General features: G+C 39.6%; 1 protein-coding gene across 13 annotated transcripts in view; it reads right to left on the bottom strand.

Annotated features, from left to right (window-relative positions):
- The window catches only part of PLCH1 (phospholipase C eta 1), a 183549-nt gene that overhangs the window by 68068 nt on the left and 94468 nt on the right, over positions 1–21013 (bottom strand). For all 13 annotated transcript variants that reach the window (XM_072142959.1, XM_072142960.1, XM_072142964.1 and 10 more), the window contains one exon: positions 2700–2846. In XM_072142959.1, the coding sequence (XP_071999060.1) occupies positions 2700–2846 (147 nt within the window). The remainder of the gene's footprint in view (positions 1–2699; positions 2847–21013) is intronic.

Below are 21013 nucleotides of genomic sequence, written 5' to 3'. Positions count from 1 at the left end.
TTAACTTCATTACATACTTTAGGTTGAAATGGTTCTTTGATATCATTAATAAAGGAAATATTCACTAAAAGGAAATTGTCACTAAAAACACCCAACCAAAATTATAGTCATAATTTCACTATTCCAGGCATGCCTAAGTGATCGATATTACAGTTGGTTTTGCTTTGGGGGCATTAACAAAGCCCCTCTGCGCTCCGTTTTCAGACCATAACCAACGCGCCCCAAAAAAACTTTAGATATGCCCATTGCTTCCTCGGGCTTGCCCGTTCTCTCGACATTACTCATTGTCTTCTCATTAGATGCTGCATTTGCACAATGCACAGGATGTGAAAAATTTTTGTATAGTTTCACTGGGGTCTAGATGCCTTTTTACACCTAAATAACATTGATGGTTATGTTATATAGAATTGTTTCCCCTAAATCCCTTCCTCATCCAATCCCTTCCCTTCCTTGGTTGAACTTGATGGACAAGTGTCTTTTTTCAACCGTAGAAACTATGAAACTATGAAACTATGGATACCATAAAAAAAAGTTTTACGTAATGTAAAGTTTTAATAATGAATTTGTCACTATATTGCATCTACACCACTTGTACTCTAAGTAACTTTCTGTATTTTCATTGATTAATGTTGTTTGCATTTTCTCTTTGTCAATAAACTTTGATAAAAAAAAAAAAAGAAGGGCACAAACAAAGGGTCACAAACAAGGGCACACTGCAACCAGTTTTCTCAACAACTGGCCACTCAGACATACATCCAACATGTGAGATCTAATTCCAATTGCTCAAACAATATGTTAGTTCAGAATTTTTTTTTTTTATAAGAGGAAAGTATTATTTCAAGAATCAAAATCCTACACTAAGTTTTGGTAATGAAGTCCAAATTCCTTTACTGCTATGCCTTTAGAATAAAAGTCAAAGCAGGAGAATTTAATCCATATATCATCATGGGGTAGTAGGCCACCAGCAGGGCATAACACTATCCCGCAACAATGAAAACTCTAGCCATAGGATGTGCCAACAAGAAGATTCAGTATCTATGTGTCACTTCACAGTATCAGCAGTGAAGTGACACATTAAGGATTATGGTATATTGCATCACTGTCTTATATTATCAAGAAAGGCTGAGTTCAGAGTTAGGCAAGATCTCTTATTCTCCTAAACATAGAAATGTAAAGCAGATCTTTATTGTAACATGGAAAAAGTTAAGAAGTGCAAAAGCGCACTTGCTGTTCTCGTTGATTTAACTCCGAAATGTAATTATACAGCACAGTGTGAACATCAAAGTCAGACTTATCATTCTTTATCTAAAAATAGGGTACCCTTTTCTTAAATAATGACATATTGTAGGGACATTTAATTTTATAGTGTTGTGAATCACATGAATGATCAAGAAAATGTCGGAGAAAAAAAGCTTTATGCTTCTTGGGAGAAAAACATTCTAATATAAGTATATAATTCATCAGTCAAAAAGGAGGAAAAAATTAGGTGAAACCCAATGAAACAAAACATTTTATTTCAAATTAAGGAAGAAACTTTAAACATGAATTAACAAAATCTTACATTGGTTAAAAAAAGAATTTTGGCTGTGAAGAATTACTGAAACAGACCAAACACATAAAGAGCTTTGCTAACCATGTACAATTATAATGTATTAAACAGCATGAATAAATATATAAATAACTACTAACAAATAATTCTGGTCTAAATACTTACTCTAGGAACCTTTTACCCCAGCATTTGAAGGGTAACCATTTGTGTGGTCGAAATATACCGTATGTCCTCTATGACTGCATACCGTATGTGAAGTCTATGACTGCATCCGCTAAAAGGATTGTTCGACAGGAGGGGACCGGTTAAAAAACCCAAACATTTACTTACCAGCATGGTCCATCCCGATGTCCCACGCCGTCATCACTCCGGTCTGTGCCCCATGTAAATAAACAGGGGCACGGAAGCCGCAGGTTTAATGGGGCACAGATTGGAGAGATGGCAACGCGGGATGCTGGGAGGGACCGCAAAGGTAAGTAAAGGTTCATTTTTTTTTAACCAGCCCTCTCCTGGACACCAATAGGTTTTTTTATGCTGTCAGACAACCCCTTTAACTAATGTATGAATTTCTTAACCCCCTAGTGAATTGTGAAAAGCAGTATCTATCTGGTGTTTACCTATGTCACACTACACTGACAATCACCTACACCCCACAGTCCCATCATTGGCAGAGTTTGAGCAAGCTGTAGTCTCTACGCTCCTTACAAGTACATAGCCATACATAGGAAACAAGCCACATGTAGAATGGACATGAGGTCTCTAGCCAGCAAATGCAGTGATGCCAGAACAGCTTAGCAGGGGTGTCAACTATTAAACAATTAATCCTGCCAATTTGATACATATGAGGATAGCTGGCCAAAAATAATTTTTAAGTTGCAGTTCCTTATACAACAAGTGTCCTGCCGTGCATGAGAAGCTTATAATTCCTGTCAGTTTAAAAACAGATGGACATATTATAGCAATTTACTGGAGCTTTGCAAGATGGAAAAACTAATCATAAAACTTGTATAATACTCCAAGGCCCATATTCTTTTCAGCTTGAACAGGAAAACACTTTCTTTCAAACTAAACTGGCCATCATTCAGCTACAGATATCTATTATCACAGGAAACCACTGTAATATGCTATGCAATTAGACAAGGAAACTTACTTTTAGCTTTCTCACTCTTCCTGGAGGGTCTCCATCTAATACACGTCCTATGTTCATCCAGGTAGAATAGGCGGACCAGACCCTTTGTTCCACTCTTCAGTTTGATCATCTGTGTCCCAGACTGCATTACACCCATACATCTTTCAACTGTAATATAAAAGATAAGATATAATTTTTGCTGTATAGGCAGAAGGATCACAAGAAAATCTTGGTGCACTATTAAAGGGGTTCAGAATTCGTACCATGGAACTGGTGGGTGTACAAGATCACAGATATTTCCAAAAAGCTGCACGTAAGTGGTATATTTGCAGTCTAGCTCTTTTCATTATGTTCATGTGGATGCATGAAAAGAATGTCGGAATATGAATACTGACAAATGCATAAGCAGTGGACAGAGGAAATGGGTGAATGGTCATTCTGTACAGTATGCACATATCATGGTCTACAAAAAGCTGAGTGACAATGAGAATGCCAGTCTTGATTGTCATACAAAATCTTTTGCTTTGACAACTTCAAAGGTTTTAAATTATAAGCGAAAATAATATAAAAAAAGATGTCAGCCAAGAAGCAGGGACATATGGGGACATATCTTTCAAGGATTTCATTATCATCGGGGAATGCTTCTTGAAGATGATGTCAACACAATAATGTCCCACCTACACTTATCACAGTCAGAGGTCATTATTAATTACACAGCCAGGAGATTTAGCAGACACAATAATTGTTGGTACTTTAATCATAACTTCATTGTTTGACAAATTTCCTCTCCAGTCTCCCAAGAAAACCTTTTCACTACGATTTGCATAATTAATTATCTGCATGAACAATAAAGACAAGGATAAGAGGCGATGCACTGCAATTACGAGTTACATTTATTGTACACTTCATTTTTGCCACTTGAAATCTTCCACTAACAATCTGTAACGTACAGTAGCCTTGTGCATCAATATATGGGCACATCTGTGCATGACAAGGGTGGTTCTAGGACATTGGTGGCCAAACTATTGATCTTGGGGTATCAAAAAAAGGAACATAACTCGGGTGATGTGTCACTTCTAGAAAAATCCATCATTTTGTGATATTTGTAACTCTAACAACAGAAAGTCCTCTTCCCCAACTGTAGTAAATGTGGTGAGTACACTGGCAGCAGATTTGGTAGCTGCTGTAAGATGTGGCCGTGGTGTAAGAAGTACACATGCCTCAGAAGACTTTCCTATCTCCATGGTCACTGGAATGGACCTTTGTCCTGGTCTGCCTGCAACTGTAGGACATGGTTCTTGTACTCCCTGCTGTCTGGGTGCAAGTCTTCAATAAATTTACTGCAGATGGGAGATCTTTACTGCCTAGCTACCTTCACTCACGGAGGCAAGATGGCCTCTGTTTGCGGCACACTCTCAGAGAGGAGACTTGCTTTGTTCTCTATTCGGAGAACACGGAGCAAACAGCGCCTATTTTACATCTGGTAGTGAAGGGCATTGCATCAGTTGCCCTTCCTCTGGATGCTGTCAAGATTGCTGTGAGTCACAAAAATGTCCTGGGGTGACCCTTCTGAGACACGTTTAATGGGTTAGCCATCACTGTCCTATGATATCTGGATTTTGGCGAGTATTCTGCACTGAAATCAGCACAAAAGATGCATGGATTCCATATCCCATAAAGTAAACTTGAAATCCTTATCACAATAATAACAAGAAAATAATGTCAATTCTTTAAGTGGTTTATGCCGGAGACTAAAGCAGAAATCTCTGCCAGGTCAGACCTGGTCTAAGCAGGTTCAGCCTGTCAGAAACTGTGTACAAATCTACTACTAGGCAGGAGTCCCCTAGAAGATATGGGTCGGAACACCAGTTTAAATAAATTACCTGATAGGCAGCAGGTAATTTCCAAAGATGAGGAATAACAGCCATTATGAAGTGGCAAAGAAAACCTTTCTTAAATTTGGAGATGGGGAAGGGAACATTAGTAGCAAGTGAATATGACATATGGATGGAAATCCAAGGTATTCAGCCATCATGGATAAGGGTTTAATCCCAGACTCATTGATTATGTTACATACCCTAGAAAGCATAGTTATCAGGTTATACCAAGTAGAAGGGAAATATGGATGTTGTGGCTTGCCTATAAAAGGGGTCAGTGGACCCGAATGAGATGCCGAGTTAGAGGAAACCGCAAATCTGCGCCATGATTTGAAAAGCAGTGCTATTATAGAAGAGGGTGGGATGGGGACTGTTGTCCCTGCTGACTACTGGAAAGCACCAAGAGCAAGGGGTAGATTCCAAGTTAGTTCCAGTTTGGAATAAGTATAAAATACAGAGTAATGTCCATTTTGAATATGCAGAGTATTTTTCAAAACAAGACATTGTAAGGGTGAAATGTCCCCTTTTAAATCAGTGTTCTCCATATGCCAAGAAGTCAGAGGGGAGGTCCAATCATTGACTGACTGTACAATCTCAGTTCCATTTGAGCAAGAGAACAAGATGCAAACAAGCTCCCACTCCATCCATCTCTGTTTAAGATACCTGAGTGCTATTCTTGGATATCTATTGCCATCCTAATAAAGAAAGACAGAGTTTAAAAACTAATATTCTAATTTGGGTGGTGGAGGAGTAGTTTTACTTGCATACCAGTCACCCAAATTCACTTTTCTGTCCCAAAAAAATTAATTGAGGGTTTTATACAGTTTTTAGATCCTTTAACAACTGATATGATGCTAGGGAAGCAAGAATGCCGAATGGCCAAAAGTATGCCAAAACTTGGTTGATTTTTCTGGCAGAAACTAAGCCAATTAATAGGAGTTAGACTGAGAGTCTTTAACTGTGACAGGTTTCTTATCATCCACTGTTGTTCCTTTTGGCTATTCTCCTACATCAGTGGTGGTGAACCTATGGAACAGGTGCCAGAGGTGGCACTCCCTTTCTGCGGGCACTCAGACATTGTCGAAGAACAGAGTTCACCAAACACTGAATCTTCCTGCTGTCCCAGGCAACTTAAGAGATGCTGCTCTCTGTATTGGCTGTTTGGAACTGTGGGGAAAGTAAGAAGGCTAAAAACTGCATTATCTTTGTAGGTCATCCTGCTGGACCACCATTCTTCCTCTACAGAAAGGCCATCGAGAAAACCTACAATGATAGTCTGAATTTTCCCTCCTGTCATCTGTATTGGTGGCCTCAAGGGGGAAATACAATTGAAAGATGTGGAAGAACAGGCAGCAATAAGTTACTGTACAAAATTCCATGCTGGCACTTCACAGTAAATAAGTGGATTTTGGTTGTAGTTCGGGCACTCGGTCTGTAAAAGGTTCGCCATCACTGTCCTACATCATGTCATTAGGCACCTTGTAAAGTAGGCTGCAATTACAAGTTAGCACTGAGGCAAAGTTTTCTAAATGTCACCTAGGAAAACATATTGCATATTTCCTTCCAATGTTTACCATCTCCACATTTTGATAAATTTAGTGCGTTATATGACCGTCCATCTAATTTTGTATAACTAAGACACTTTTGATACATCCTTCCTTTGTGTTCATCACATCTGCCCATATTATTGTGCCCCCAGGTTGAGGTCAGCTAACATACTCAAATCTCAGAGCTGGATGACCACATTTCTGGCTACGAGGAGTCAGCTTATCTGCAACAGAAGTGCAACCCAAAGTAACCCCTTTCACAACTTGATATATTGTTTTGACAGCTATTATAATACACTTTGAGCATGAGTTCAGGCGGTTCATGATAACCGTACAAAGCTTTGTTCTACAAATGTTATCTAACAACAACCAGGTCTTCCTTATTCTGTCCCCAATAAGAGCAATAATGACGTAGCGGACTAATTCTATGCATAAAGAAAGAAAACAAGCTGCAAGAATCATCCCGGCATGTGGGGAGAATGGAAACACTCGAGAATAATACTTTATTATTTATACAAAACCAATATATTCATACTAGCTGTACAGATCTCTCGGGAGACCCGTGTCTGCAACAGTTTTCCTCCTTTAATTCTGACTAAAATATTGTGAGTAACTTGCGGTATGTTACCACGGTATGATCCAGGTTAATTCAACTGGGAAATAATAGGAAAGCAATGGAAGCAGGAGTGACGCCCCGGGAGACACTCACTGCAAAAACAAATTTCCAATATATTTAAAAAGCAGATGGCTAGAAGTCCTAATTTAAACATAAGATCTGCATCTAGCCGATAAAATTGAAGGAAGACTATTTGTGCTCCTGTTCTACCCGACTTTACTGAGGTATAGATTAATTTTCAGTTCTTGGGATACAAATATTGATATAAATATATAAGCCATATTTATTTATATTTATAGCCTGCACATGCTCTACTTATTTCATCATAATACCTATAGAAAAGGGAGTCTACTAGCAATTTTGAGCAGTGTAAACCATACCTTTCAGTGTGAAAGTAGCAGTATTTTAAAAAATATATATTTACATTCCAGAAATATAGAAAGACTTTGAGTACTGGGGTGTACTTCTGTGCAAAATTTCTACAATAAACTACCATATAGCTCCTCCCCTCTGCTCTAAGTCAGAACAGTAGCAAGCTTCTATTAGATATTATTAGGAAGCCTGGTTCCTGGTGGGTGGACTCGTTTGACGGCGGTCTCCCCCGCTGCATTATACTGCCCTTCAAAGGGGGTATTCCAGGAATATGAACATCAGATACAAACACCCATAATGCTATAAATAAATGAATGTAACAGAATTTCCCTAGTCACAAAATTGAGCTTAAATAGTTTGATTTTATGATTCACAAAATGTCATGGGCTTTCTAAAGTAGGCAGAGTTATCACCAAGATGGCCGTCACTGGAAACTACAAGTCCCATGATCCTTTAGTTCTCAATAACTCCTCCTCCTCTGCTCTCAGTAATAATCTAACAGACTGTCATACTCTGTTATCATAGTGATGATCTGTGTAACTGCCATGATTGCACACACTAAGATGGCATCCCACCACAACACTAGCCAAACTGGATGCACTGCAACTAACTGACTAAAGCCAAACTTGGTTGTGATCACATGACCAGCCCAGGTAAGTGCATGGTATGTAATGTGTACATGTGACCAGCGGCCATCTTCTGTCCTGTGTCTGCTCGGTGCGAAGAAAATCAACAGACTGATTAAAGGGCCAGTAGCATTTTAATTATTAATTACATTGTATTTCCGCAGCATTTTTCTGCAAAGGAAGCTAAATTTTAAATAACCACTACTTACATATTGGCTTATATTTTGAGGACCTATTTGTATTTGAACTATGTTTATTCCTGTTATACCCCTTAACCGGTTCGCGACCGCCCGCCGTGTATTCACGGCGGCGGTCGCGTCGCGCTGCATGGAGAGGGCTCACGGGCTGAGCCCTCTCCATAGCCGGTAAGTCTTTGCTGCATATTGCAGCAAAGGCTTACCGGTAACATCCGCGATCGGTGCTAGCACCGATCGTGGGTGTTTTTACAGCGTGGGCTGCCGGCAAAGCTGCCGGCAGCCTCAATCAGATAGCGGCGCATGGGCGCCGCCATCTTACCTGGGATCGCCGCTCCCCGTGACGTCATCGGGGGGCGGCGATCCGTCTCCATGGTAGCCTCGGGTCTTCCGAAGACCCGAGGCTATTTCGTTTTAACCCCTTCATTACAATGTGCTGATAGCACATTGTAATGAATGAGGAAGAAAATCCCCATATACTGCCATACTGTAGTATGGCAGTATATGATAGGATCGATCAGACAACCTAGGGTTAAAGTACCCTAGGGAGTCTGAAAAATAGTAAAAAGAAAAATTAAAAAAAGTTTAAAAAAAAATAATAATAATAAAAAAACCTAAAATTTCAAATCACCCCCCTTTCCCTAGAACTGACATAAATATAAATAAACAGTAAAAATCATAAACACATCAGGTATCGACGTGTCCGAAAATGCCCGATCTATCAAAATATGATAACGGTTTTTCAATGTGTTTAACCCCGTAACGGAAAATAGCGCCCAAAGTCGAAAATGGCCCTTTTTTGCCATTTTGAAAAATCTAAAAAAATCTATAAAAAGTGATCAAAAGGTCGTACAGTCCTAAAAATGATATCAATGAAAATATTATCAAATTTCGCAAAAAATGACACCACCCACAGCTCCGTACACCAAAGTATAAAAAAGTTATTAGCGCCAGAAGTTGGAAAAATCAAAAAAATTATTTTTGTACAGGAGGTTTTAATTTTTGTAAATGTATGAAAACATTATAAAACCTATACAAATTTGGTATCCCCTTAATCGTACCGACCCAAAGAATAAAGTAGACATGTCATTTGGGGTGCTCAGTGAAAGACGTAAAATCCAAGCCCACAAGAAAATGGCGCAAATGCGTTTTTTCACCATTTTCATTGCATTTGGAATTTTTTTCCCGCTTCCGAGTACATGGCATGGAATATTTAATACTATCATTATGAAGTGCAATTTGTTACGCAGAAAACAAGCCATCACACAGCTCTTTATGTGTAAAAATAAAAAAGTTATAGATTTTTGAAGGTGGGGAGTGAAAAATGGACATGAAAAAACAGGAAAGGGCCCGGTCCTTAACCGGTTAAAGGATTCAGCATTGAAAAGTGTAGCCTGGAGAAGTCACCTTGCAATTCTACACCTGATGGAGCAGATGGTCACCCGTGAGTTGAAAAATACCACTTGAAATGCCTGTGTAAAGTATGACGATATCAGTATATCTGCACAAATGTTAATAGCCAAGAAAAGTCAATCCCCCCTACTCCCAATGTTGGGTGCCCTTAGAGATACGGTGGAAGAACACTGAACGTCTGAATGCCTCATACCCTTAAGGAATCACACAAACTGTTTCCACTATGTGTCTCCAGTATCCTCTGGATTATCTGTATAGACGTCATGTCAATTAACCAGAAGGGGAGACCAGCTTGTACATGTTGCTCTAATAGCAAGGAGAGGGAAGAGATCACTGAGAGTTTGGTCACGTTGAAGTTTTAGGTGGTATTACTTATTTTAACAAGTGAAAGACATCAAATCAACAGGTGAATGAAATTTGTGGAACAGCTTTCTCCTTCAAAATCAAATTCACCCGTTCAGTTCATGTTTTTCACCTGTGAAATTTAAAAAACTGCACCTAAAACCACCTCAAAACTAACTGCGATGCAGTTTTAACTGCATCGTGTGACCGAACCCTCATTGACATTCATGTCCTAATGGAATATTTCATGCACGAATATTGCCCTGCTAGTCAATGATCAGGGAGTCCTGTCCTTCATTAAATAGAAGGAACTTGAACTGGGGTTATCCCGTAATAAAAAAAATTACTTAGGGCCGGGCTGGGGTGGGCTATTTAAAAAGAATAAATAAATAAATACAGGGGCACAGAAGCCGCGCACAGGGAGCTTCTGGCCAGCAATGTGGCTGGCTCCTCCCCGGCCTCCGGCCAGCAGGAAGCTCCCTGTGCACCCTTGTAAAGAAACCGGTGCACAGATGAGACAGAACATGGCGCAGGTAAGCACACGTTTATTATTTTTAAATAGCCCGCCCCAGCCCTGCCGTAAGTGAATGTTTACACCCAGAAAACCCCTTTAATACGCATACCCAAGCACCCATGGATGTTCTGTTTGTATGATTTGTTATGTTTTAATGGAATACTTGATATTTGTTTTTTTTTGTGGGACAATATTAGGTTTATGTATAATTGTCATTCTTAGGGCCTTAATCACACGCCCATCTATGGGGATGTATACATGGCCGCAAATTTGCGGGCACATAGACGCCCCGCCCCCATAGACGACAAAGGCAGCACAGGTGTGGCACCGATCCGCGCCATACACCGGGAAAAGATAGAGCAGGCTTCATCTTTTCCCGTGTGTGCGGCCATGTGCCGCTCTTTTCTATAGAGGGGTCACCTCCACCTTCTCTCCAGCGCATGGCGGTATGCCTGCACTGCCCTGAGCTAAAACAGCAATAAAACTGAGTAAAATGGTAAAGTAAAGTGTTAAAATGATTGTGTAACAATCACTAGGGGATTGATATGTGAGAAAACCCCTTTAATATAATATTACAACAGTTATATTCTTGTATGTTGGTAGCAGTATCATTGTAGTTATATTCTTATAAATAGGAGGCAGTATTATAGTAGTTATATTCCGTTTATCAGAAGTGGTATTGTAATAGATTATTTCTTTGATCGAGAAGGCAGTATTAAGTTGCGTTCTTCTAAAAGTTATACAGCTTTAGTCCTGTACAAAGGAGGGAGTATCAGTATCTTCTCTCTGCACTTTACATGTTGATTAAGATCATCTATTAACAGTTGATATAAAGTTTGCTCACTCCACCTACATTACATGACCATGTCTACTTGTTTTGACCCCCAACCACAGAATGGGGCCATTTTTTCAGTTTTTTCAAGGGTCCTTTAAAATTCCCACTCCGCTCCTGGCTGTAGAGCAATGTAATGCAGGGATCTCAAAGAAGCTTGAGTAGATTACAATATTGTTCCAAGTCCAGCAACAATCCTGGAATGTACATGCATTTCACAATCCTGCTAATACTAACAAACACAACGGTGTTTCAATCTCCAGGGCTGTTTTTTAAAAAATTACATTTTGGGGAATCTAAGAGAAAGAAAAGATACTGACTCACATCTCCATTGTGTGTTTTAATCAGCGTTGTGGAATCCATTTTGATTGAGTCATGGCGTTGGAGTCTGCATAAAATGGATCGACTTCAAAAATATATAATAAATTGTTACAAGTATTTAACTGCAGTATGTGCGGAATATTTTTTTCAGCAGAATTTGGGGAAATTATGGGATGTCTTATAAATGTCTGTTCTATTCCTGATCTAAGGATGTAGGCTTTTAGATGAATGTGGATTAACTTTTTGCTCATGCTCAGTAGTAAATCTCCTCCCCTACATATCAGAGGAGAAGTGATTATCTGCACTTATCTTAGAAATGCTAGAGCGATCAGGAAAACTGGATTAAAGTAGCATTGTCACTGTATATTGCTTTTCATGTTTGTAGAGGTTGGCCAATCTGATGGATTCTATAAACTATAAATAGAATATGAGGGAAATCTCTAACACCTCAAATTCAAAATTCAGAAAACACACACATGAAAAAGTACTATAGGTATAGAAGCCAAGTCTTAAAAGGGGTATTCCAAATTAATGTTAATGCTTTTATGATAAAAAGTTATCTAATTTTCCAATAAACTTTCTGTATCAATTTCTCACAATTTTCTACATCTCTGCTTGCTGTCATTCTATAGAAAGCTTCTATGTGTACAACCAGTAGACAGAAATCTGACCAAGATTACACAGGTGCACGGCTCATTATATCACAGAGAGTAATCAGAGATGTGTGATATATAACGAGCCGTGCATCTGTGTGACCATGGTCAGATTTCTGTCCACTAATAGCAAACATAGAAGCTTTCTCTAGAATGACAGCAATCAGAAATCTAGAAAACTGTGAGGTATAGATACAGAAAGCATATTGAAAAGTCTTTATAATACAAACACTAACATTAATTTGCTGAAATGGGAACACCCCTTTAATGTTATCTAGCACTGCTAGACTGTGAAGCATTATGATGTGAAACATTTAATGATATGCTCCCAAGGAAAAGCTTAATACTGAAAGTTCAATCGATCTTCAAAACTGACTGTTCATGAGACAATTCCTCTATATTCAGAAATTGTTAGAGATTTTGCCCATGTGGTTCCTACATTGCCAACTGAGGTTGGTGTTGAGAGGGTGTTGTTCTCTAGCCTTCAAGAGTAAATGTAAAGATTTTTTTTCATAAATCAATAGATCTTGGGATGTAAAACTATGTTGCCTATTATCTTTGTTACCTAAATTCTGCAGTTTCTTTGATATACCCCTCTGATTACCTCAGAGCTGCATTGGCTGCTTCCTCGCCCTCTGTTCAGATAAGCTATTACCGTATATACTCGAGTATAAGCCAACTCGAGTATAAGCAGAGACACCTAATTTTACCACCAAAAATTGGGAAAACATATTGACTCAAGTATAAGCCGAGGGTGGGAAATGCATTGGTCACAGACACCTCCCCCCAGTATATAGCCAACCAGCTCCAGTAGTATATAGCCAGCCCCCAGTAACATATTGCCAACCTCCTGTAGTATATAGCCAGCCAGCCTCTAGTAGTATACAGCCAGCCCCCCTAGTAAACAGCCAGTCCCCTTAAGTATACAGCCAGCCCCCTTAAATATACAGCCAGCCAGCACCCTTTAGTATACAACCAGCCAGCACCCTTTAGTATACAACCAGCCAGCACCCTTTAGTATACAGCTCACAGCCAAGCACATTGAAAAAACAAACTTACTCACCTTCGGGTGATCCCCGATGTTCCGGTCCCCACGGCTCATCTTCTTTCTTCTCTCTTCTCTTTGCTGTAACATGCGGCAGAGACGCATCCACGCATGGACACGTCTCTGACAGGTTATATAGCATAGAGAAGACATAAGAGGCACTGCGCCGACCATCGTGGTGCCAGAGGGTGAGTATGTAATTTTATTTTTTTAGTGACTCGTGTATAAGCCTAGGTGAGGTTTTTCAGCACTTTTTTTGCTGAAAAAACTTGGCTTATACACAGGTATATACGGTAACCCTTAGTGCTCACACAGCACAGGCTATAGACTTCATGTAACTGGTGTACTTAGATTTCTTCCATTTATTACATGTTCCCTGCTCCTCCATGTGATGGAAGCTTCCAGGCTGGTTATCATATGCATCCTTATGTACACTGTGCAGTGTTCAGTGGATTTACTTGTGGGAAACAAAATAGATATAATGCTAAATTACTTTGAGAGAGAACACAAGGCACCATGGGATGGGATCTGTGGGCAAGCTAATTTGGGATGGGATCTGTGGGCAAGCTGTGGGCAAGCTAATTTGCTAATTTGCCTTCTTCAGGGGGTACGCCCTGAAGAAGCGTGGGCGAAACGCGCGTTGGGGCGTCTGGGCGTTGCTCCTACTTACACTACATCATGGGTAAGACACTGTTCTTATATTTAAAGTTTCACCAAGGCTAAAATATTGTATATAAGAAAGTGTTCTCCAGGCACACATGCACTTTACTTATCTACTGGGGAAACATGCAATAATTGTGTTAGATTTATGGTGAACATACCCTTTTGTTAGTGTGGTGGGCAATTAGCTCAGACCAATATTTTTGGATATCCTCCATTTAACATCCATTGTAATTAATTAATTTTTAATGTATTAATAAAATAAAAACTTTATGTACTTTTATTGGAGAATTGAGAGACTCCTTATTTCCTGTGGTATTTAATGTGTTTGGGAGCAATTCCGTAATTTGAGGGTGGAGGGCTTAACGCCTGGTCCCACTATGTAGCAAAATGAAGATGTGGGTTTTGATTATGGTTTAGGTCCTGTTGTGGACCATGCTAGCCTGCCTATTCTGCCTAATATACCCTATGCCTGACGCGTTTCTGCAGCCCCTCTATTAGGGAGCTGTGTCATCAGAGGCATATGGATGCATAGAAGGTGTATTATTGAGCACGGCTGCACATCACATATTTTGTGTGCACACCGCCGGCAGAGTCTCGGCACTGATAGATGCCATCATTTTTCACATCAGCACTTTAGTCCAGTGAGGGGGCAATAACGTGATAGAGTGGGATCCTTAGGGTCTCATTTCCCCCATATACACTGGAAGCCTGAGTTGACTATTTAGTGGCTGAAGAGTGGCCGTATTTTAATATTATATAATAAAGTGTAATTTTTAAGTGTTCCTTTTCAAAAATGACCCCTTACAGAGCTCCTTCCACAAAGTACTAAAAAGTTATAGGTATCAGAATATGGTAATACAATTTATTTTTATTGTTCTTGGTTCTCAACGCTTGATCCTGGTGGTAGATGTCCTTGAAATTAAATATATAAAATTTTGTATCTACCTGACGAACCCAAAGAATAAAGGGAATGAGATTCTTGGTGCCACTTGTTATGGACTTTGTTTTTACAACCTTTGCTATGCGTTTCATTTGATTTTCTTTAGTAGATGTGCCTTTACTTGGATTTTTTTTTTAGTTTTCCAGTACATTGCACAGAAGATAACTTATCATAGTGCCAACAGGTAGTATAATGTGGTCTACACATCACAAGCTCTCACAGGACTGTAAAAATCTAAATATAAAAAAAGGTTATAGCTTTCGGAATGCGGGAGATAAAATATAATAATGCAAAAAAGAAACAGGAACTGGTCCTGAGGCTGTGATCACATGCTTGCATTCAGGAATAAGCAACACATGTTTTGCATTGTTTCGGTCTTAACACTAGTTGCTCGTTCTCGATCGCAAGAGTTTGGTCTAAAAACATCTGCTTTCCAACTCTCTCTGCTTTTCTACTCTCCAACCCATTTGAGCTGTGTTAACTTTTCAATTTACTTTAAAGCATATAAATAAGACTCCTCCATTTCACAGGGGGGGGGGAGGTCATCAATCCAGACAGACAGCATATCAAGATGCAAGCTCCCTCCTTCTTCCTATATCATAAACAGTTATAAAGTTTCTCTGTGGAACAGTTCTGGCGCCATTACAGAGGGATTTTATTGAGCTCACACGTAAATAAACCATTATAAAGCATTCATTCTACAACTACTCAGGTAATTGAAGATGTATAATCTACAGAGCAGTGTTGTTTTCCTAAGCACGAGGCAATGGAAAAGCCCTCATAAAAGCTGATCGACAAAGATTATTAAGGAACAGCAGCTTACATTCTCAGCCCACTTTCAGTCAATTCAATTAAAATCAAAGCTTTAGATGAATTCCAGAGCATCATCGGGCACTTTATCTCTGCTATCTGAAACATAATATAATTACAGATTGTGTCTTTTAGTAATCATGGCTGTATTATCTGGGAGGGAATGTTGTGAATCATGATAATGATAAAAATACAGGTTTTGGTCTTTAAATTGTAGATTCCATTTCCATGAACCTACATTCATGTATCAGAAAAATGCATGAATAACAATTGCATTAAATATTTACACAATTTATAATGTATAATTGCAATTCTGCCAGTGTTCTATGAATTAGCTCAATGCAGGATGTCCTTTTATAAAGCCCTCTATGCTAAGAAGCTGAAGATATTCGAAGGGTCCATCCACATTTCCTCAATTTAAAAACATCAGATAACAATCTGCACTGTCTTAATATAAAATTGGGGTATCACAATTTTATATACATGGAACAAAATATTTTAGTTGAGACTATAATCTGGTAAAAGAAAATAGGCATTTACCTACAAATATTGAATCTCAATATGCTATGGGTGGGCTATGGAGGAAAGACTTATCCTTCTCCTTTTCTTCTCAAATCAAGATGTGGGAACTCGAGTATAAGCCGACCAGAGTATAAGCTGAGGCGCCTAATTTTAGCACAATAAGCCAAGGGTGGAAAATGCATTGGTCACAACCTCCCCAGTATTTAGCCTGCCAGCCCCTGCCCCAGTATACAGCCTGCCAGCCCCCTGCCCCAGTATACAGCCTGCCAGCACCCTGCCCCAGTATACAGCCTGCCAGCCCCCTGGCCCGGTGTACAGCCTGCCAGCCCCCTGCCCCGGTATACAGCCTGCCAGCCCCGTGCCCCGGTATATAGCCTGCCAGCCCCCTGCCCCGGTATACAGCCTGCCAGCCCCCTGCCCCGGTATACAGCCTGCCAGCCCCCTGCCCCGGTATACAGCCTGCCAACCCCCTGCCCTGTCGGCGGCATCCCCGGCCCGTTGGTCGGCGGCTCCCCCGTCCCGTCGGTCAAAACTGACCTTTCCGGCAACCCCCTCAGGTTTTCTGTGTGATCCGCCCGGCAGAGCCAGTGGCGGCAGGTCTGTGCGGCGCACAGCTCTGACGTCAGCCGCTGACATCAAGAGTGTATTGGCTGCTGGAACACACAATACCATGTTACTTCGCACGGACCTGCCACCGCGGCGCGGATTGCACAGAAGACCTGCGGGGGCCACCAGAGAGGTGAATTTTCAGTTTTTTGGTTTTTTTTTACTCGAATATAAGCTGAGTTCGAGTTTTTCAGCACATTTTTTGTGCTGAAAAACTCAGCTTATACTCGAGTATATACGGTAATAAAAAAACCAAGAACGATAAAGTTTATGGGTACAATTTTTAATAACAAAATACTAAAAATTAGACTAACATGCACTTCTCGGATAGAGGATGTATTTGTAGACAGGACCTTAAGATAATTAGGGAGAGTTATAAATACGTCCATGACAGAATTCTGTCGTAATTTGCACTAAATTTAAAAAAAAAAAAAAACACATCTGCACCACATTTATAAAGGGTTTTAGACATTTATCTGGCACTCCTACGACTAGTTTGACAAAAGAGGCATGACCTATGACAGATTTTGTCCTAGTTTTCTGGCGTAAAATAAACCAACTAATAGGAGGTGCAAAGTACTACTAGGCAGTCTTAAACTATGACAGATTTATCATTCAGCATCAGATACTTACATGAATTTTGTGCAGCATGAGACAACTCTGCACCGTCTTACCTTGTGATACTTTTCATAAATCTGCCCCAATTTGTCTCCCTGGCCAATGGTTTGAAGTTTAAAGTTGGATAAAAGCGGAGTATGCAATTTTTGCTATTTATGACCTTTTATTAGACAACTGGGCTTAACTGGAACTACCCTACACTAAAACTTAGGAACCAGAAGTGGGAAGGTCAATTTCAGAGGAAGAGTGGTCCAAAATATTTTCCTGCTGGTATTGGACACTTTCCAAACCGCACAGGATATACCTATCCTGTCCAGAGGAATGTTGGCGATGTAGGGCAAGCTTCAAGGAAATGTCCCACATCATGACCCTTTTGATTTAGTGCCCTAGATCTAATTCACACATTAACAGGCATTAAATTGAACGATGACCCAGCCATCTTACTGTTCAACATCCTCCCTCTTGCAATACACAAAGCCAATTGCTTGGTAGTGGGATTTCTTTTGATAGCGGCAAGGGCACCGATACGTCGTTTGAGGAAATACGCAAGGATACCCACAAGCTCTGACCTGTTAGCAGAAATCATATCTCTGCACAGGACAGAAGAACTGATTTAACCATTGGACAGCATATAATTAAACCTGGGGGCCGTGGCATGATTTCAGAAACTCTCCAGCATATATCATTTGCATAATTATGATAGCTTTGCTGTTAGGTCCTGGTTGACACCACGGGACAAAACCAAGACACTCCCATCCCCTTCCCAATTTCCCCTTATTTCCCTTCTCTTATCCTACCTCTCCATAAGAAACCATTTGGTCTCTTCACATGAGACATGCTTTATAGTGCTTGTGATAAATCAAACTATCACTCGCTTGTTCTTTCTGTTTGTCTTTGTTCCTTTTTCTTTCTCTCCGTTGTATGTATAACATTGCTTGTAGCGTATCCCATCAAGTGACTCTTAGAGCTGGATATCTTGAATGTGGTTAACCCTATACATGCATTAAAACTGGTAAACTGCTCGGAGAGGAGCGTTTATGGATAAATTTTGTTTTATACCTTAAGATAATATGTTCAGTTTGTTTCCCTGCGCCTGCAAGCGCTAAGAGCTACCTTGTAACTGTCAACTACCATGTCAACCTATTTTTATTCTGACCTCTAACAATTTTTATTCAATTAAAGGAATGATGATTAAATAATTTTTTAAAAAGTATGGAGTATGGTAGGGTTGTCCAGGGATAGTTGGGGGAAAAGTTGTCGGTGCTGTGGGAAGGATGCTAAGGCACCATCATACAATACATCTCCTTAAATGTTATTGTTGAGTGCCGTAATTTCATAATGTAAGAGAGGTGGGGCCATAGGACCTTTATCTGGGTAGTTGAAAGCCATTTAAATGGGTTTTTTTGTCAAAATGCTTCAATATTTTTTATCATTTTAGGGTTTTGGGGATGGGAGCAAAAGTTAGGTCAGGAAATATAATGCTAATTCATGCAAAATACAAAGCAGTAATGAGTGGAAAGTTTTATAGGGTGGTCATGGAAGATAGATGGGAGACACAGTTATGCTATGTTGAGCCATTGAAGCCTATGTTGTACTGCTTTCCTCCAGTAATATTTTGTATAATAATGGAAGCCAGTAGATTATATTGATTATAACGGCATCTATTAAACTGTTATTTTTCCAAATAGAGACTTCATTGCAGATGTAAATTAGCCTTTTATGTTTATAGTCAATTCTTCACAGATCTTATAAGGGACATTTATAAATGACTATAACATGACTGAGAAGTCCAACTCCAGGGCCTTATAAAGTGCACCAATTCAAACAAAATTAGGAAGTGGGTGGTATCTATATGAAGTATATGGCCACCGTGCAGGGAGTCCTGTAAAATTCACATAGTTCATTCTCAAAATGTTCTCTATGAGGGGAAGCTTCAAACTTTATGTTCTACAGATGTATAATTTTTTAAGTTTTTAAGGTATCAAGAAAAATAATATTTAGCAAGTAATGTCAGTAAATGAAATATATGTTATTAAATTTAGAGAAATTTTCATTTTAAGCGACCTTAAAGGAAATCAATTAGTTGCACAAACACAAAAAACATAGAAATACTCACCTCTGCCTCTCTTCATCTGGATCCCGGCCCTGTCCTCCACTAGTCTTGACACACTGGGATCACCTAGAAAAGAGACTTATAATTAGCAGCCTGGAGCGCAGGGACAAGATGTCCAGTGCGCCAGGCTGCTAATTATGCACGCCCCCAAACCTTCATCCATGTCTCCCAGCATAGACATGCATAATTAGCCGCCGGCAGCACCAGACATCTTGGCACTGTGCTCTGTGCTGCTAATTAAAGCTTTGTTTGAAGGTGATCATGGTGTGTCAAGACTAGGGGAGGACAGCACTGGGATCAAGATGAAGAGAGGCGGAGGTGAGTATTTCTGTTTTTTTGTGTGCTTAAGGACTGGTTGATTTCCTTTAAAATCTGCAGTTTTACATTGTACAAAAAAACTTCTTAGAAAAAGGAAAAGACTGAAGAGTGTATAGCAAAATTTACATGAATTGGATGGATTCCTGCAAAAGATATTCACATTACCACTCCTCAAATCATATTATTCAGATTTTTACTAATTATGCAGAACAGTAGAACAATTCAGATTAACAGCGCATAGTTCCACAATGGTGAAGCTGTTTAAAATGAATTTATGGAAGTCTGTTCAACGTCTGGATTATTCTGGATACATGTTCCGATCTAATGAACATTGCAAATTACTATCATGTATCAAACGGTGAACGGTACAGTCTGATAAGAGGAATCCAGAAGTGTCAGTCCCTCATCATCTAGATATTTATATCTTGCCGGAAAACCTTAAAGGAAAGAAATCTATTATCAAAATCAAGCATGGTAAACCAAGGACACTTACTCAAAGGTCCAAGCACCGTAACAGGGGCAATGTTCTTATATTTGTTATTCATAGACTCCTTCCTTTTAAAATCAACTTATAAAATTATACTAATAACCATGAAGGGTTTCTGGGGTTATTATCAGAGACCCTCTCTGCTGCAGATTCAGAGGGGCACTCCCCCCCTCTCCCCATGTGCCAAAACCTTAACTGCTGTAGTGAGATTACATCAGGCAGATAGAAGAGGGAAGTGCTTAAAGATCATGGGGGGAGGGGGAGACAGTGTAACAGCATGTGATGACAGAGCATGGAGCGGCTCTGTTAACACAGCCCTTCAGGCTGAGCAAAATTACATAAATTGATTTTTTTTTAAATAAGGAGGTCATGGATAATAAATAATAGAATATTACCAATTACAGTCTATGATTAAGTGTCCCTGGATTATCATGCTTGATTTTGATAGAAGATTTCCTGTACTGGAAACCAGTTTCCCTGATGAATAGTTAGACATGGATGGTTGCCTAAGAAAACGGTCAACTGCTTTCTGGTGTTTGGTTTGTATATGCTAGGTTTGGATGACGACTTCTATCCATTCACACAAAATGTGGATCAACTCCAATACCAGCCACTGACCATGAACAGGAGTTTCTCAGGAAAAAGTAAAAAAACTAATTTTGGGATCTTATTGTGATAGTAGTCTGTCTGCTGAAATATGGGCCAAAAATAAAATTGAACTTAGCAAATACAATACAATTTTTCCAACTTATGCACTAAAGGGCCAATAGTGTAAACATTTGGTGTACTTTACTTTTTTAAACTAAGATGCAAAGTTGGACTAGACAGTCTAACACAATGCCATATTTATCATCTAGCATATGACACTTCATAAATCTGTCGGTCTAATTTGTTTTGTCTTCATGG

The sequence above is a fragment of the Engystomops pustulosus genome, chromosome 3, assembly GCF_040894005.1.
Source record: "Engystomops pustulosus chromosome 3, aEngPut4.maternal, whole genome shotgun sequence".
In the NCBI taxonomy this organism is placed as follows: domain Eukaryota; kingdom Metazoa; phylum Chordata; class Amphibia; order Anura; family Leptodactylidae; genus Engystomops; species Engystomops pustulosus.
Note: the sequence above shows the minus strand (reverse complement) of the source record. Positions and strands in the feature narration are given on the sequence as shown.